This window comes from Lynx rufus, unplaced genomic scaffold, assembly GCF_022079265.1.
Source record: "Lynx rufus isolate CCGP_SWC_20201006 ecotype Redwood Valley unplaced genomic scaffold, mLynRuf1.p SCAF_4, whole genome shotgun sequence".
In the NCBI taxonomy this organism is placed as follows: domain Eukaryota; kingdom Metazoa; phylum Chordata; class Mammalia; order Carnivora; family Felidae; genus Lynx; species Lynx rufus.
The window spans coordinates 18,189,466-18,206,804 of record NW_025814856.1 but is presented as its reverse complement, the minus strand read 5'-3'; the positions used below and the strand labels follow the sequence as shown (position 1 = coordinate 18,206,804).

The 17,339-nt window shown below is 53.8% G+C and overlaps 1 protein-coding gene across 5 annotated transcripts in view; it reads right to left on the bottom strand.

Annotated features, from left to right (window-relative positions):
- Positions 1–17,339, bottom strand: part of RNF123 (ring finger protein 123) — a 30,938-nt gene that overhangs the window by 11,352 nt on the left and 2,247 nt on the right. For 3 of the 5 annotated variants that reach the window (XM_047094946.1, XM_047094948.1, XM_047094945.1), the window contains exons 3-26: positions 17,202–17,286; positions 14,505–14,584; positions 14,265–14,359; positions 13,821–13,875; positions 13,614–13,699; positions 13,256–13,342; positions 12,961–13,028; positions 12,639–12,764; positions 12,142–12,256; positions 11,959–12,063; positions 11,415–11,540; positions 11,172–11,264; positions 11,026–11,099; positions 10,114–10,231; positions 9,821–9,920; positions 9,528–9,589; positions 9,273–9,344; positions 8,927–9,047; positions 8,194–8,295; positions 6,866–6,972; positions 6,423–6,621; positions 5,884–6,086; positions 5,569–5,652; positions 4,671–4,778 (exon numbers count right to left, since the gene is read on the bottom strand). In XM_047094946.1, coding sequence (XP_046950902.1) covers positions 4,671–4,778; positions 5,569–5,652; positions 5,884–6,086; positions 6,423–6,621; positions 6,866–6,972; positions 8,194–8,295; positions 8,927–9,047; positions 9,273–9,344; positions 9,528–9,589; positions 9,821–9,920; positions 10,114–10,231; positions 11,026–11,099; positions 11,172–11,264; positions 11,415–11,540; positions 11,959–12,063; positions 12,142–12,256; positions 12,639–12,764; positions 12,961–13,028; positions 13,256–13,342; positions 13,614–13,699; positions 13,821–13,875; positions 14,265–14,359; positions 14,505–14,584; positions 17,202–17,286 — 2,471 coding nt within the window. The remainder of the gene's footprint in view (positions 1–4,670; positions 4,779–5,568; positions 5,653–5,883; positions 6,087–6,422; positions 6,622–6,865; positions 6,973–8,193; positions 8,296–8,926; positions 9,048–9,272; positions 9,345–9,527; positions 9,590–9,820; positions 9,921–10,113; positions 10,232–11,025; positions 11,100–11,171; positions 11,265–11,414; positions 11,541–11,958; positions 12,064–12,141; positions 12,257–12,638; positions 12,765–12,960; positions 13,029–13,255; positions 13,343–13,613; positions 13,700–13,820; positions 13,876–14,264; positions 14,360–14,504; positions 14,585–17,201; positions 17,287–17,339) is intronic. The other 2 variants (XM_047094947.1, XM_047094949.1) reach the window with 2 other exon arrangements.

The following is a 17,339-nucleotide window of genomic DNA, read 5'->3' as shown; positions in this document are numbered from 1 at the left end:
GGGGTGGATGGGGGAATGGGTTAAATAGGTGATAGGTATTAAGGAAGGCACCTGCTGTGATGAGCACTGGGTGTTGTAGGTAAGTGATGAATCACTAAAGTCTACTGCTGAAACCAATATTGTACGGTATGTTAAAAAACTAAAATTAGGGCCGCCTGGGTGGCTCAGTCAGTTAAGAAACTGACTTGGGCTCAGGTCATGATCTTGCGGTTCATGGGTTCAAGCCCCACGTCAGGCTCTGTGCTGACAGCTCAGAGCCTGGAGCCTGCTTCAGATTCTGTGTCTCCCTCTCTGCTCCTCCCCCAGTCGCGCCCTATTGCTCTCTCAAAAATAAGAAACATAAAAAAAAATTCTTAATAACTAAAATTAAAAAAAAAGAATCCACACACACAAAAAATCTGTTAGAATAAATGAATTCAGGAAACATGCAGGATATAAAATTCATACACAAAAGTCAGTTGTTTTTCTACACACTAGCAATGAACAATCCAAAAAGGAAATCAGAAAAATAATTCCACTTACATTAGTATCAAAAAGAATGAAATAGGTATAAATATAACCAAGAAGGTGAAAAACTTGTACACTGAAAACTATATAATGTTGCTGACAGAAATTTTAAAAGACACAAATAAATGGAAAAATATTCCATGTTCAAGGACTGGAAGATTTAATATTGTTAAGATGACAATACTAACCAAACCAAAGTACAGATTTAATGCAATCCCTATCAAAATCCCAATGGCATTTTTTGCAGAAATAGAAAAATCTATCCTAAAATTCATATGGAGTCCCAAGGGACTCAAACAGGCAAAACAACCTTGAAATAGAACAAAGTTGGAGATCTTACACTTCCTGATTTCAAAACTTATTGCAAAGCTACAATAATCAAGATAGTGTGATACTGGCATAAAGATAGTCATACAGACCAGAGAGCCCAGAAATAAACTCACACATATATGGTCAAAGGATTTTTGACAAGGATTGTCAAGACCATTCAATGAAGAAAGGACAGTCTTTTCAATAAATGGTGCTGAGAAAATTGAATTTCCATATGCAAAAGAATAAAGTTGGACCACTGCCTTATAGCTTAAACAAAAATTAACTCAAAATGGATCAAATACCCAAACTTACAAGCTAAAACTATAAAACTCTTAGAAGAAAACATGGGAGAGGACTTCATGACCTTGGATTTAACACCGACTTTTGGGCTGTGACAACAAAAACACAGGCAAAAAAAGAAAAAATATATTTGACTTTATCAAAATGAACTGTGCAGCAAAGGACACCATCTACAGAGTGGAAGGACAACTCACAGAAGAAGAGAAAATACCTGTAAATCATAATCTGATAAGGAGTCAATATCCAATGTATATAAATAATTCCTACAAAACAACAACAAAAACCAAACAATCCTATTAAAAATGGGCAAATGCACTTGAACAGACATTTCTCCAAAGAAGATATACATGTGTCCAATAAGCACATGAAAAGATACTCAACAGGGAAATTCAAATCAAAACCACAATGATCACCAAACTCCACACCCAAAAAACAAATAATCCAGTGAAGAAATGGGCAGAAAACATGAATAGACACTTCTCTAAAGAAGACATCCAGATGGCCAACAGGCACATGAAAAGATGCTCAACGTCACTCATCAGGGAAATACAAATCAAAACCACACTCAGATACCACCTCAAGCCAGTCAGAGTGGCTAAAATGAACAAATCAGGAGACTATAGATGCTGGCGAGGATGTGGAGAAACGGGAACCCTCTTGCACTGTTGGTGGGAATGCAAACTGGTGCAGCCGCTCTGGAAAACAGCATGGAGGTTCCTCAAAAAATTAAAAATAGAACTACCCTATGACCCAGCAATAGCACTGCTAGGAATTTACCCAAGGGATAAAGGGGCACTTGGACCCCAATGTTTTATAGCAGCACTTTCAACAATAGCCAAATTATGGAAAGAGCCTAAATGTCCATCAACTGATACATGGATAAAGAAATTGTGGTTTATATACACAATGGAGTACTACGTGGCAATGAGAAAGAATGAAATATGGTCCTTTGTAGCAACATGGATGGAACTGGAGAGTGTTACGCTAAGTGAAATAAGTCATACAGAGAAAGACAGATACCATGTTTTCACTCTTATGTGGATCATGAGAAATTTAATAGAAGACCATGAGGGAGGGGAAGGAAAAAAAAAAACCAAAAGGTTATAGAGGGAGGGAGCCAAAACATAAGAGACTCTTAAAAACTGAGGGTTGATGGGGGGTGGGAGGGAGGGGAGGGTGTGTGATGGGCATTGAGGAGGGCACCTGTTGGTATGAGCACTGGGTGTTGTATGGAAACCATTTTGACAATAAATTTCATATTAAAAAATAATAAAATAAATGTATACATACATACACACACACACACACACATATATATATATATATATATATAAATAAATACAATGAGATACCACTTCACATCGATTAGGATGGCCACTACCAAAAAAAGAAAAAACATACATAGAGTAACAAGTGGCAACAAGGATGGGAAGAAATTGGAACTCTTGTGCCCTGCTGGCAGGAATGTAAAATGGTACAGCCACTGTATGGCAGTTCCTCAAAAAATGAGAAATAGAATTACCATGTAATCCAGCAATTCTACCTCTGCGTATATATGCAAAAGAATTGAAAACAGAATCTTAAAGAGGTATTTGTACACACCATGAACACAGCAGCACCATTCACAATAGCCAAAAAGTGGAAACCCAAACGTCCACTGATGAATGAATGAACAAAATGTGGTATATACATACAATGGAATATACGGCCTCAAAGAGGAAGGAAATCCTGATACGTGCTACAACATGGGTGAAAAGCTGTGAGAACATTATGCCCAATGAAACAAACCAGTGACAAAGCAGGATACTATATGATCCCACTTATATGAGGTCCCCAGAACAGTCAAGTAGACAAAAAGTAGAATGGTGGGTGCCAGGAACTGAGGTGAGGAAGGAATGGGGAGTTGGGGGATAAGTTTCAGTTTGGGAAGATGAAAGGGTTCTGGAGACTGGCTGCACAACAATGTGAATATCCTTAACACCACTGAACTATACATTTAAAATGACTAATAAGCAATATATTGTATGCATTTTACCACAATTAAAAAAAAAATGACTAAGGGGCACCTGGGTGGCTCGGTTGGTCAGTTAAGCATCTGACTCTTGATTTCAGCTCAGGTCATGATCTCATAGTTCACTGAGTTCGAGCCCTGAGTAGGGCTCTGTGCTGACAGCACGGAGCCTGCTTGGGATTCTCTCTTTCCCTCTCTCTCTGCCTCTCCCCTGCTCTAGTGCACGTGTGCATGCTTTCTTTCTCTCAAAAATAACAAACTTAAAAAAAAAATGGTTTAAGATGGCAAATTTTGTGTGATGCATATTTTATCACAATTTAAAAGGAAGGAAAAGAAGGTATAAAGATGGCAGGGCTAGGTTCCCCACAAGATGGTGCGGCAGGGGCAGCAAGACTGCGTAGGCCAGGGGAGCCTGGGTGGCTCAGTCAGGTAAGCATCTGACTCTTGATTTCAGCTTAGGTCATGCTCTCATGGTTTGTGGGTTTGAGCCCCACGTCGGGCTCTGCGCTGACAGCGCAGAGCCTGCTTGGGATTCTCTGTCTCCTTCTCTCTGCCCCTCCCCCACTAACACTTCTGTTCTGTCTCTCTCAAAAATAAACAAACATTTAAAAAAAAGATTGCATAGGCCAGTGGACAGCCATGAAATCCCAGTCAAGGGAGGAGAGGAGCCTCCTGCATGGGGCTGGAGGCAAGGTGGTCTGCAGCAAGAGAGAAAGGAGGAGTAACAGGTGGAAGCGGTCTGGGCTCGGGAGGAGCCTGAGAAAAAGCAAGTGGGGATGGTGGGTAGAGGTAGGGACACCAAGGGCCTTGATCACCCAGTTATGAGGGAAGGGCATGCCTAAGAAGGTAGACGGATGTCCTGACATGGGCGCTCACTAGCTGGGGAGAGATGCTAGGACAGGCAGGGAGTGGAAGCAAGTCTGGAGGGCTCGGGACCTGAGGGTCAAAGCATGGTCACATAGAGAGTGCACCATCTTTCAGTTTACTGCTCAAGGCTGACAGCCTTGGGAGGGCAGACATGGCTCAGACACGGGTCAGGACTGAGTGTCCCTAGCATCAAGATGTACCTGGCATACTCCAGGCTCCGAGCACATGTTACTGAACCAACGAATGAGTGAATGACAAAACAGAAAACAAGGCTGTGGCTTCAAAGGAAGAAGGGGAGTCAGAGAGAAGCATGTGCAGAGTGAGGGAGACTGGGGCTCCTAAGAGGACACCTCCACCCCGGGAGAGAAGGAAGGGGAAGCGAAGAAGGGGAGACAGGCACAGACAAGCCCTGTTCCTGCAAGGGAGGAATTGTGAGCTGGAGGGGACCTGGGATGCCTACAATGACATCTAATCAAGCTCACAGGGCAGGAGAGGTTCAGGGGGCATAGCATGTGGTGGAGGTAGGGAGGATAGGGAGCGGAGAGGGGGCACGTGCATGGCAGAGGCCCAGGAGGGCAGGGAGCGTTGAGAGGCCGGCACAGCCTGGCCATCTGTGACTAGTCAGTGAGCTCGGGGAGGGCAGCAGTCACTGGCCAAGCCCACACCTACTCACCTGGGAGTAGACAGTGGCATGGACCCAGGCAAGACGGCGACTCAGGTGGTCCAGCTTTTCTGAGAAAACCTTCTGACTCTTGGTCAACTCTGCAAGGATGTCCTTTCTCTGCCACCCAAGGGGAAAGACAATCAGGCCATGGCACCATACCCACACCCACCCTGCTTGCCCCAGGCAGCCTGGTAGGAACCCCACTGGTGGCTGGAGCAGGCAAAAGGTTGGGCAGACTCAGCTCTACTCTTCAAAACCCTCTTCTGCCTAGGACCCACTGGCAAGCCCGAGCAGGCCTCAGAGAAGGGTCTTGGTCGTTTGTGCAGAGCGTGGAAATGAGACACAGCTGGGGTTCCATGAGCCCCTGGCCATGTCCCCTAGCTGGGCTGGGACCATGGCCCCGGTAGCTGCTCTCGCTTGGCTGCAAAGGCAAGCCTGGGCTCTGCAGACAGCAGGGAAAGGGCCCTGCTGGGGAAGTCCAGCCCAGGCACAGGACGCCCTACTCCCCAGGCCAGGAGAGCTACAGCAGAGGGGCTGCAGGGAAGTGTGAGAGTCAGGCCCTGCTTCCTGCTGACTCTGCAAGTGGCCGAGGAAGCACTCAGGGTCGAATTCATAATTGATGAGGAGAGTGGGTGTGCGTCAGCACTTAGCGGGCAGGGGGCAGGGGCACCTTGGCGCGGGCTGCAGCTAGTGATGGGGCTTAAGCCCTGCCCTGCCCTAATGCCAGCCCTGCTCTCACTGACGTGGCATAGTCAGGTGGGTGGGGACAGGAAAACTACCGGTGTAGCCCCCAGAAGCAGGGGCAGGACAGTCCCTCTGTGGCCTGCCCTGGGAAGCCTGAGCTGGCAAGCCTCCTCTCTGCAACAGCCCTCCCTCTCGAAAACCCCCCTGCCCATCTAGGTCTTACCCGCTTGGGGCACCGCCGGAGCTTGTCCTCTGTGTCCCTCAGAGCCACTGCATACTCATTGACATCATCAGACACACCCACCATCTAGAGCATCGGACACCACAGGTCCAGCGTGACTCTTCAGGCATGTCACTCAGGTTTCTCCAGACCCAGCCTGGCTCCCAGCCCTGCCAAGCTCCCAACCTTCGGCCCCAGACAACCCCCTCCCACAAAACCAGGTCAGGCCCACACATCACTGGCAGCAATCAGTCTTGCTGTGGCACACATTCACATGCAGTCATGAGTAGATATCCACCCCTCCCCCCCAACACACACACAAGCATCTGAACGTGTGGGACCACAGGACATGCTCATCGGCCACCAGTGGGAGACCTTGCCCAGCTGCTGGTGAACGCTGAGATTATACATCATGACGGCGCCATCCAGGACTTCCAGCAGGGAGTTCTCCGTGAGGGGCTGCTCAGGCTCCTCCGGGGGCCGCCCCAGCAGCAGGCCCTCATTCCAGTGACTGCCCTCAACTACGGAGTGGGGGAAGGGGAGGGTCAGGGCCGTAGGCCATTCCAGCTCTCTCCCAAGCTTGTGGTGCCAGGACGGGCCTCACAGTAGGAGAAGGGAGCCCTTTCTCCCTGCCTAGGCCCAAGGAGGGACTTGCAGGGGAGAACATGGGGGCAGGGGTAGGGCAAGGGCCTGCAGCTCCAGGACTATTTCTGTAGCATCGATTTCCTGCCCTTAGAGTGCACTTCCCATGCCCTTGAGATATTGCCAGGCCACAGGACCGGGAAGGAATGGGGGTGTAGCTTGGCTTTGCCCAGGGTGGGGAACTATGGATGTGCTTGGCCCTGCCTGGCACCTACTGTCCTCACGAGTCCTCTGTTCTGCGCTCAGCGTGCGGACCTTCACTTTCTCCGAGGTGGTCAGAGGCCGCCGTGGGGTCATCAGGCTCACAGCTGCTGTGCTGAGGAAGCGGTTAGCTCGGCCCAGGGTTGGAGAACTGAGCCAGCTGGGCCGGGGCAGGGGCAGTACGCCCCCCATGGCCAGAGCCTGCATGGGGCGCTGTGTAGGAGAGAGGAGGCCAGACGCCACTCAGCTCCCCAGGACCGGGGCCCATGTAGGACTCCCTTGATTTGTGGGGTTGGGAAATGGCAGGAAGGTTCGCGCCTCCACCTACAGCAAGGAAACCTGCCTGGTGAGAAGCTCCTTGCTGCCTGGAGAAGGAGGTGACCCCGTGTGACACCCCTGCCCTTATGATAGAGGGACAGCCCAATACCAAGCCCCCTGCCTGCCCCTACCGCGGCACCTGGGCCGCAGCTGGGGCTGGCTCCTCGTCCTCGTCCAGGTCATCCATGGTGGCTGCCTGGAGCTCCAGTGGGTCGATCAGGATGTTGGCCTTGGAGGCAAGGTCATCTGCAGGGAATGGCAGGAGGGTTCTCAGGCCGGTGGGGGGCTCAGGGGTCACACGAAACCGCCCACGATGGCGAGAGAGCACCAATGGCTGAGCGGGGGGCTTTGCAGGGCCCCACATTTACCACTGCACCTTTGCCTATGCACTCCACTTATTCCACGCCAGCCCTCACTGCGCCCCAAGGCCTTTTGTCTCAGGGACCTTAACAGCAGGAGGTGTTCCCCATCACACTCCTGTCGGTCCCTCTGTTTCCAGTGACTGCACGCTCTCCAGGGTCCCCTACTTCTCTCCCCAGCACTTTCTAACCTACAAACACAAGATCCAGGGCTGTCTAGGCCACTGCTTGTCTCACTTTGCACACAGGCCTCACCGTAGGCTCATCCCCTCAGCTGTCAGTGAGAGGTGGAACAGCAACACCTCTGCCTCCAGCCCAGGCTGTGGTCCTCAAACATAGCGGACTTGCCACCTCAGCCTCCTCCTACAGCCCCCTTCCTGACGGTGCCCCATCCCCACAGCCTCGGACAGGAAGCCTGGGGTCATCTTTGACTCCTCCCCTTCACTCCTGCCCTCCCTCTATCTCCTCTCTTGGCCCACGTACTGACTCCATTATCACACGCAGATCCCTGACCTCACTCCCCTGCCTCAGGACCTTCCAAAGCTGCCCCTATCCCTGGAATGAGCCCACACCTACTTCGTGCCCCACAAGGCCCTCAGACTCTACCCGTGCGACTCTTTGGCCTTATTTCCCACCACTCCCCGCCTGGTAGTTTCCTCACCAGCACCCCAGCAGCCTTCTGTCTCCAGGCCCTACCAGGCTGTTGTGAGCATCCCTGCCTTTGCGTGTGCTGTGCTTGTAGTGCCCTGTGCCGTGGCCACATGTGCTCGTCCTTGAAAGCCACTCAGGCAGCACTTGTGCCCGCTCGCCTCTCACCCCTGTGACCTCACCAAGATCCCGTGTTCACTCCACATATGCTCCCTAGTTCCTTATAGGACCCCTAGGCTTCCCGTGGGGCGGGTGCTCAAGGGAAGAGAGCTCAAGGAAAGGGATGGCTGGACCCAAGACCTGAGGCAGAGGGCATCTCCCTGGAGGAGCAGGTCGAGATACTCGGGTGCCCTCTGGCGGGCAGAGGGTAACCCTGCACCCAGTGCAGAGCTGGCTGAGGATTGTACGCCCCACACTCGCCCAGTCCGGCCCTGCCCACTGCCCACAAGCCTACACGTACCTTTGAGGGTCTTCCGAAGGTGTGAGAGGAGGCCTCCCAGGCGCTGCAGGTCAAAGTAGTCCACCTTGCCATTATAGAAGACCTGAGGCGGTATGTAGGCCTCTGCAAGGAGGGGTTGGGAGGCCGGGCCAGCAGTGAGCCAGATAGGAAGACACACTGAGAAGCCACCCCTCTACGCTGCTTAGCCCAGAGGAGACCCCTGGCCTTGGCCACCTACCTGCCCTGCTCAGGCACACAGCATGGCTTCCCCCCAACCCCACCCCCGACCATTTGGGGTCAGTGTCAGTGACTGCACGAGTTGGGATGAAGGGAGCACTCTGTCTGCAGTCACATTCAGAGAGGGCCCTGACCCAGGCCCATGGACATTCCCAATCCAGGGCAGGCACGGCTCCCACTGGCCCTGAGGACCCTGTCCCACACAAACACAGCCCCCAACACCTCAGGGCCTGTCCCTGGTGTCCCCTACAAAGGACTGCAGAGGGTTGGACGGACTGGGACCGAGAAGAGGAGGCCATAGTAGGCAGGAACTTGTGGGGACAGAGTGAATGTGGGTTTGGCACTCCTACAGAGTGGAGTTCCTGCTGCCCTGTGGAAAAGCCACCCATCAGGAGAGTACTCAACTTGTTAGAAAGCCTGGGACAGCTCCACCCCCACCCTGCCGCCAGCTCCACACTCTACACTATCACCGGGACAGCGCTGCCCAGCCTCTCTGATGAGGCCTGGCCCCACTCACCCTCACTGAAGGAGGCACGAGGGTTCGAAGCCTTGTATTCATCCCAGTAGTAGCGCAGGGCAGATATCAGCCGGTGCAAGAAGCAGACCATGTACTCAGGGGGACACAGCATGGGCATATTCTGCAGGGCACAGGGCACAGGACATGCATTTGTGCCAGCCTAGAGCCTGCTCACTCCTCATCCAAGGCCTGCCCCAGGACCCTGGGGTGAGCACAGAGGGCGGGGCAGCAGAGGAAGAGCAAGATTAGGCAGGGATGCAGCAGGCTGAGAGGTGCCGGAAGCCTGGGTTGCAGACCCTGCAACACAGCCAAGTGTCCATGGTGGGCTGGCCGAGTGGACACTTACCCCCCGGCCACTGGCATTCTCCTGTAGAAACTTTCGGAACTTGGTCAGGAAGATGTACCTAGAAGCTTCCCCCTTTGAGGGAAGGAAAAATGAGGCTGTGAGGAGCTGGCCCTGGAGTGGACTGGCTCAATGCTGTGCCTTAGCCTGGGCCCTGCTATGGGAACCCGAGCCAGTCCCTGCCCTCTGGGTCTCAGGGCCCCAGTACCAGCACCCATCCCTACCAGGGACCCACGCGGGGGTCTGGGAGTCACTTACCCCATTATCATCTTTATTGTTCAGCAGCAGCTTCAGGATCTGGACCTGTAGTTCTTCCACCACTGGAGGTGGGGTAGGGAACACAACACTGAGCTCTCCTCAGGCAGAGCCTTGCTCTCAGGCTCCCAGGGATGGGAAGGGGCGGCAGGTTTGGATCAGGGCTCCACTCTCAGGGTTCCACAAGCTGAATCTACACATGGTCACTACCAAGAGCCCCCGATACACACACACACACACACACACACACACACAAATCGTCCTCCCCCTACTCAGTGCCCTGGGCAGGGGGCTACCTTCGATGCGCTTCTTGAGCCTTTGGCAGCCACGTTCGTAGGCACGCCTCCGTCTGTGCTCCTCAGCGGTCTCATCCTTTACATCCTTACTGTCTTTGCCCTGGGCAGGAGCAGGGGATGGAAGACAGCAGAGCTCACTCAGGACTTAACCAGGCCTGCTTCAGACAGGAAACCCCTACTCCCACGCCAGAGACCAGGCTGGGGAAGGGGCCTCACATGCTCAAGGCCAGGTGGCTCAGATACCCTGGGTCAGCCCTCCCTGTGACCCTGCCTGCCCATCTCAGTCGGCCCACCTCCCTGCTGGAGCGGTGGGGCCACCAGGTAGTGGGAATGAGCTCCTGTAGGCCAGCCTCCTCCACTCGCAGAGGGCTCTTGATGTAAAAGAAGACAACAGACCGGAGCACGTCGAAGCTGGTGGTTGTCAAGGTAGAGCTCCACTCACCAAGGGGTGTACCCTACACCCTCACGAGTTCTCCCTGGGAAGCTCTTCTGAACTCACCTGTCTCCCCATATGCCCACCATATTCTCCTACCCTTAGAGGTACCATTGCTACTATAAGCCAGTCTCCCTCGACCATGAGCCCTAAAAAATAGCTGTGGCCATCAAGTCCACTAAGCCTGATTCCCAGCAAATGTACTAAAAAGGCTTGTCACAGGAACACATGAGGGGGGTGGGGGGAACAGGCTGAGAGAGGGCCTGGCGGCCTCTCCGTCTCCCAGCTGTTTCTAACTCTTGGAGGCTGAAGACCCCACACAAAGACAGCTACCAGCATAGGCTTCCCCACCAGCACCCTCCCTCCTGCAGCACAGTCCTCAACAGTGTTGGGAAGCAGGAAGAGCCAAGTCCCAAAAGATCTCATGGGAACCCCTGCCGTGGGACTCAGATAAAAGTTCGGTGCTGCTTTGGCTATAGCAGTCAGGCCCTGGTGGCGTCTCCACACCTCCACGTAGCCCAAGAGTCGGCAGCCGTCTGGAAATCCCTGCTCAGGCTGGCCAGCTGGCCGGGGTCCTTTGCTTTACCCTCTCTGCTCTGTAGAGAGGGTGCTGGGAAGGCTGGGTCCTGGAACAAGGACTCACATACTGCACGGCTCTGGGCCTCTGAGCCTCCCTAGGGACCCCTGGCCAGAGGCACGCTGCCCTCCTTGGCCCCTAATCACCCCAGAGGACACCACATGTCTGGCCTGTCTGGCAGCAAGGAAAGGATACAGGACATTGCTAAGCAGAAACTTGCGGGACTTCTCATGCCTCAGGATGGCGATGGTGAGCCGCAGGTAGTGGATCTGTGGGGACGGGGTTCTCAGAGAGGGCGGCTAGGGCCCAGGGGGCCCAGGGGCAGGGGCAGGAGCTCCCACCTGTAGGCTCAGGTCTGGGACGATGGGTGAGAACCGGTAAAGCCGCAGCAGGGACATCATCAATTGCTTGAGGCAATCCTGTACCTCGTAGTCCTGGGGGAGAGATGCCGGGCTGCACACCTAGCTGGCAGAGGGCAGGTGCCAGGACAGCCGTCTGTGGGTCCTTTCCCAAACCCTCATGTACCTCCCCCATCTCGGTGGAGCCTGACATCCTGGCCTGAGGCCTGAAGTCCGAAGCCTCACCTCCATGAAGAGCCACAGGAGGTCGAGGATCTGACGCACCATGGACTGGGCCTGTGCAGGGGTGCCTGCCTCCACGACGCCCCGCAGGAAGCTCATGAGCACAGCCTCTACCAGGTATACCTTGCGCTGCACCAAGGGCGGGCACTGGTGAGGTGGTGGCCTTCTGCCCCTGCCCTGGCATGGGGCCAAGGCCACAGGTATAGTCTTGGGTTCCCTCAAGCAACCCCAAGACACAGATGAGCCCTTCCAGGGTCTGAGACACAAGAAGGGCCGCCGCCCCAGGGCTCCTCTGGCATTTCACACATGCAGTTCCCTTAGCCAGTGATGTCATTACCCCTCAATCTTTTCTCTAGGACATCCCCTGATATCCTCAGCTGGAAGCATTTCCTCCTTCCCTGAGTGACATCCTTGAGGTCTAAGGGCTCTGGTCACATGGGACCCCTGCCAGGTGACGGTGCTGAGCCTCATGCACCTCGGCTTCCCAGCCCCTAGCACCGGCACTTGTGCCACAGCCCACTTCTTCCCCTCTCAAACATCCCCTCACCAGGAGCGGTGCGAAGCGATGGAAGATGTGGGCCAGCGTGAGGAGGACGGTGGGCTGGCCCTGCAACTGCCACTCGGAGCTGTCCTTCTCCACCAGCCGGCCTTCCTATGTGGGGAAGAAAGGACAGTGGGGGTCAAAGGCTGCAGAAGGCCCTCAGCTCACCCGGCCCAGTCCCTGGCTCACCACAGGGTCCAGCTCCACGCTGAGCACTGCCCGGAAGCAGCCCAGCAACTTCTGCGCCCGCACCAGGTCAGCACGGGGTGGGTCCTGCAGGGGCCGGTAACCTGCCACTGGGTAGGTGGCACAGAGTTAAGCCAGCAATACCTGGTCTGTGGCTCAGATGCACCCATCCCTCTCCACTGAGATCCCCAAGGAGGGGCCTAGGCTCCAGGGCAGGGCTGTGGAGTCACAAGGCCTGGTCTGCGGCACAGCTCTCTGTCTCTGTGGGGTGCAACTTCTGCCGCTTCACATTCTTATCTGTTCCACACAGTACGGTACCCACCTAATAAGGCTGCCATAGGAATTGTGCCTCCCGGCACCCACCTAAGCTGTACTCGCCCCTCTCCCCTCGGCAACCATGGCCCACCACCAGCCCATAGAACTCCCAGGGCAGGGAGCCCCTCATCCCTGCTTCCTCAAGAGCTTCCAGGCAGTCCACAGACTTCTTCCCAAAAGGATATCGCAAGGGACGGCTGCCAAAGTTGAAGGCCACAGACTCCTTAAAGGAAAGGCTGATGGCTGGGAAGTAGGCCATGCCCAGGCCCCTGGACAAGTTCTCAAAAGCGGTGCCCAGTGACACGCCATTCCTGGAGCAGAAGGGAAGGCCTGTGAGCCCGTGCTAAGAAGGATGTAGCCGAAACAGGCCAGTAAGCAAGGCTCTGTTGCGGCTGTCCACCCTCAGGCTATTAAAGTCGGCCTGACCCCCTTAAAGGGACTGGGAAGCTGAGGGCAGCTCAGGGAGATCCCAGAGGCCAGGCCTGTGGGAAGAGGCAGGAGACTCACAGGCAGAAGGACAGAGTGCCATCGTCCAGGTCGATCAGGCAGCTCACGATGTCTCCCGCTGCCCATGCCTGCCAGGGGAGGAGGCCTTACAGACATACAGAAGCCCAGCAGCTTGCCCGCTCTGCCCCCTGGCTGTGTCTCCACTACCCCTCAGGGTAGGTGGCCATAAGTACAGAGCACCTGAATCTCTGCCCTCTCCCTTTGCCCTATAGTCTCTCGTGGCTATTTGGTGGCTCCCACCCAAGCTGTGAGGATGAACATGGGGCAAGCGGGTTCCAGGGGTCTTGGCCCTCACCTTGCCATAATTCGTTGTGGTCACATTCCACTTGCGTACCCGGTTGCCATCATAAGCATAGGAGTTGTGTGTATCTCCAACCCCCTCCTAGGGAAGAAGGGTCTGTGAGGTCCAGAGCCCACCAGCCGTCAACCTTGCACCCACAGAGTTCTAGAGAAAAGGGTTGATGCTCTGAGGGAAGGAGTGATTTCCTGGCCTGGGTTGCTGTTGTCCTAGGGCGGGGTGGGACGCATTCCTCCTCCAGAGGGCAGTCGGGTTACAGTTCCAAGCAGACCTCATGTGGTCTGGTGGGTTGCCCGAGCCCTGATGAGGCCTGCAGCAGCACGTCTCCCTAGGAGGGGGCCTCTCTCACACGTACCTCCTGATTAAAGCGGCAGTTGATAGTGCACCAGCCAATCTGCATGAGTCCCTGAGAGGAGATGAGCACCTCGTAGACCCATTTCCCTGGAATAAACCAAGTCAGGCCTAGCAGATAGAAAAAGACTGCCTCCTGCCTCAGACCTGGGCCCACAGATCCCCTCCCAACAACCTGGGCCACAGCATGGTGGCCAGAGCATGGTCTCACCTTTATACACACACGTGGTTGAGCGGATAGTACCAAAGTTGCTGTGTCCAATCACCTGGGTGAAGAGTAGAGATGGTGAGCCTCCTCTCGGGCACACAGAGTGCCTCCCCAAAGAGGAATGGCCCCATCCTCAATTCGGGTTGTATTGGTGGTGCCTGCCTGTTCTAGCCAATACCGCACTGAGCCTGAACAGGGTGGGAGGGGTGGCAGCATGAGAGGAGGGGTTCATGGCTGTGATGGGAACAGCTTGGGGCTGGAGTTGCACCGAGTAGGTTTTAGGGTTGTATCAGGAGGGTTTGGGGGCTGAGGACTCAATGAGCACATCAGGAGGGGTTTGTGGCTGCAGCCCCATAAAAAAGGATAGAGAGAGCAAGGCCACATCAGGAGCAGCTTGGGGCTGTCAGGAGGGGCTTGGACCTGGGGCCTCGCCTTGCCCTCACTCACCCCTAGGAGGTCATCATCCACCAGAAGAAGCCCCTCGAAGCCACCTGTGTGGTCCAGGACCACAGTGGATGGGCCAAGCCGCCCTTCAACCTGTCCTGAAAGGGAGAGGTAGGTGTGGGGTCAGGCAGGGCACAGGGTCTGACAGAATGCATAGAGGATACTGTGTTCCCCAGGGCAGCCCCCAGGGCCTCCAGGGCCCAGCCTGGCTCCCCCAATCCCATTCCAGAAGCTGCCACATACCCTGGCTCTCCTCATCCTCATTGTCTACATGTAACAGCTGGTCCAGATGCTCTGGCAGGTTCTGGAAGTTCAGGGGTTTCCTGGGGAGAGCAAGAGGCTGCGAGGGGCCCAAAAGTCCTTGAAACCAGTCAGATGACACTAAACCCCTCTCCTACTCCCTTTCCTCTGAGCTTCGGACAGTGGCTGCCTAGATTCCAGAAAAAGGCTTGTGCCTAGTCCTATATTCTTGAATGCGGGGGGGGGGGAGGGGGGGTCAGAAGGCTGGACTACCCACTAAACTAAAAAGTACCAGTCCAATGTGGTGTACCTCAGGACTTAAAAAAAAAAAAAAAAAAAGAGCCCTCCCTCAACCTTAATTCCCTCATCTGTAAAAAGGGAACATAGCTGTATGTCAGAGATGCTATGAAGATTCCAAGGCATAATGTGTGCTCCCTGCATGGCCCATAACCTACCCACCCCTAAAGAAGGATCTGTTGCTTTGCCTGGGAGAGGAAGGCTGGGAGAAGTACCAATCCCCAAGGCAGCCTATACCAATGACAGCTAGGCCAGCCCTTGATCCCAGGCCTGTGGTCCCAGCCAGGGAAGTTTGTGTTGAATGAGACATGTCTTGGGAGGATGAAGGGCTGAGCCCTCTGAGTTGCTAGCTGGCTCTGTCCTGTACCCACCTGTATAGGAAACTAGAGCACCTGGCCTGCCTGTCTGCCATCAGCCCCAGCCAGAGGGGCTGGGGAAATCTGAGTGGCCCCCTTATATACCCAGCACACATGCTCAGAGGAGAAAGGCCTCTGTCTGATGCTGGCCAGCCCTGTCCTGAGTACAGCTGCTAAGAATAGCAGGGAATGGGGTGGCAGTAACTAGCAGGGCTCGAGTAGAAGAGAGACCAGTGCCCATCTGGACGCAGCCCACAGACTGCTGGCACCTCTCTGCCACCTCTGATCCCAGCACTTTCTCCATTCAGTGGTCTAGAGGGTAGGCTCTGGAAGGGACATAGATGGGCCAAAGCACCAACTCTCTGGCAAAGTAGCTTCAACTGGCTCAGGAACCACATGTTCCCCAGTTGTGAGCTACTACTCAGCTGCCAGAGGTAGAGAGGCATGAATCCTCTTCCCCATTCCTACTAACCCCCAAGCCAAGGTCAAGTGGCAGCCATGCAATGGGGTGCCCCACCAGTAGCTTGGAAAGTTCCAGTCAACCTCCTCTCTAAACACCCCAACAGGCCCAGGGATAAAGGCTTCTGTCATGGCAGTGCTTACCGGCCCCCACTTGGGAGGCCTGCTCTAGTTCTTTGCCCGCTCTCAAGAGCAGCTGGGGGCAGCTCAGCCTCAGCGAGTGCCTGCAGCACTGTCCTTTGGCCAACCCAGCACTTGCCTGCCCTTTTTGGATCACCTACGTCCCAGCCCAGGGCTCTGCATCCACACAAGCACTGACTGATGGCCCTGCCACCTGCTCTCCCTCCTGGCAGCCACAGAAGCAGTGGCAGCAGGACCATTTCTGATATCACATGAGGTAGGGATCAGATGGCCTTGGAAACAGGCCAGGAATGGGGCTGGAGTGGAGGTGGGCAGTAGCTCTCCATAAGTAGGAATCCTATGGCCACCACAGACATTTAAATGAAAGACACAACAGCACTGCCCTTTGTGGCTGCCCAGAGAGTAGAGATTGTGGAAGGCAGGAGAGCCCAGCTGGTAGGAGGGCTGAGAGATAGGGACACCCATGCCTCACTGCAGGAAGGCAGAATCCACGTGACCCTCTGAAGAAGTAATGTAGCAAGAGTCTTAAAAGTGACTGCAGTTCAAATGCTCCAGCCCATGATTCCAACCCTGGGCATCCTCACAGCGGCACTGTTTACAAAAGCAAAAGCCCCTCTAAACCAGGGCAGTGCTAAAGGCTACAACAGACCCCTGGCCCTAAAAGATGCCCACCAAGATTAATTTGTAATACAGAAAATAAACACTCAGGAGATAATGTTTAATGACAAAGACAGAATCTAAACTTCTATACACTTTTCGAGGTGTGAGATCGATCCACTATCTCGATGGCAATAATGGTTTAACAGGTTATCTGGATAAAAACTTACTGAATTTTACCCTTCAAATACATGTAGTTCATTATATGTCAATTATTTCTCAATAAAACTTTAAAAAGAACTGAAGGTGACAGAAAACTTTAAAAAAAGTCTATACAGCATAATCCAAACTATACACATCACAAGATAAGAAAAACAGAAAAATTATGCTCAAATGGTCAAGTTAGAACAAGACACACAGACGTTTTTTCTTCTTCTAAGTTTCTGCTCAAGTGCACTTGTAACTTTTTTAGGAACAATAATGTACTCAACTTTCAAGGAAAAGGGGCTTGGTAGGGTCTGCACTTTACAGGTTCAGGTGGCAGCTACAGAGGACTGGGGTGGGACAGATGTGCAGGCAGGTGCATGTGGGGACCAGATACTGATTGTGGAGTAGGAGTGAGGTGCTCTCCTGAGGACTGAATGTGCACCACTTCCCTAACCTCCACAACACCCTCAGAAAGAAGGTACTAACACGGCCAGAGGAGATGAAGATGCAGAGTCCAGAAGGCAGACTCTCTGGCCAGAGGTCTCACAGCCAGGAGCAGTAGAGGGAGAACAGAACCCAAGCCAGCCTACCCAGAGGCTCTGGGCTGGTCCTTTGGAGTCAGGGGCTACCCACATGGCCATACCTGCTGGTGGCTGCGGTGGGCGCATGCTCAAGAGAGGAAAAGATGCGGTGCAGGTAGTCATTCAGTAGTTTCTCCTGCACAATACCTGTGCCACAGGGCAGAAGAAGAGAAGGGTCACACAGTCAGTGTAAGCTCCTA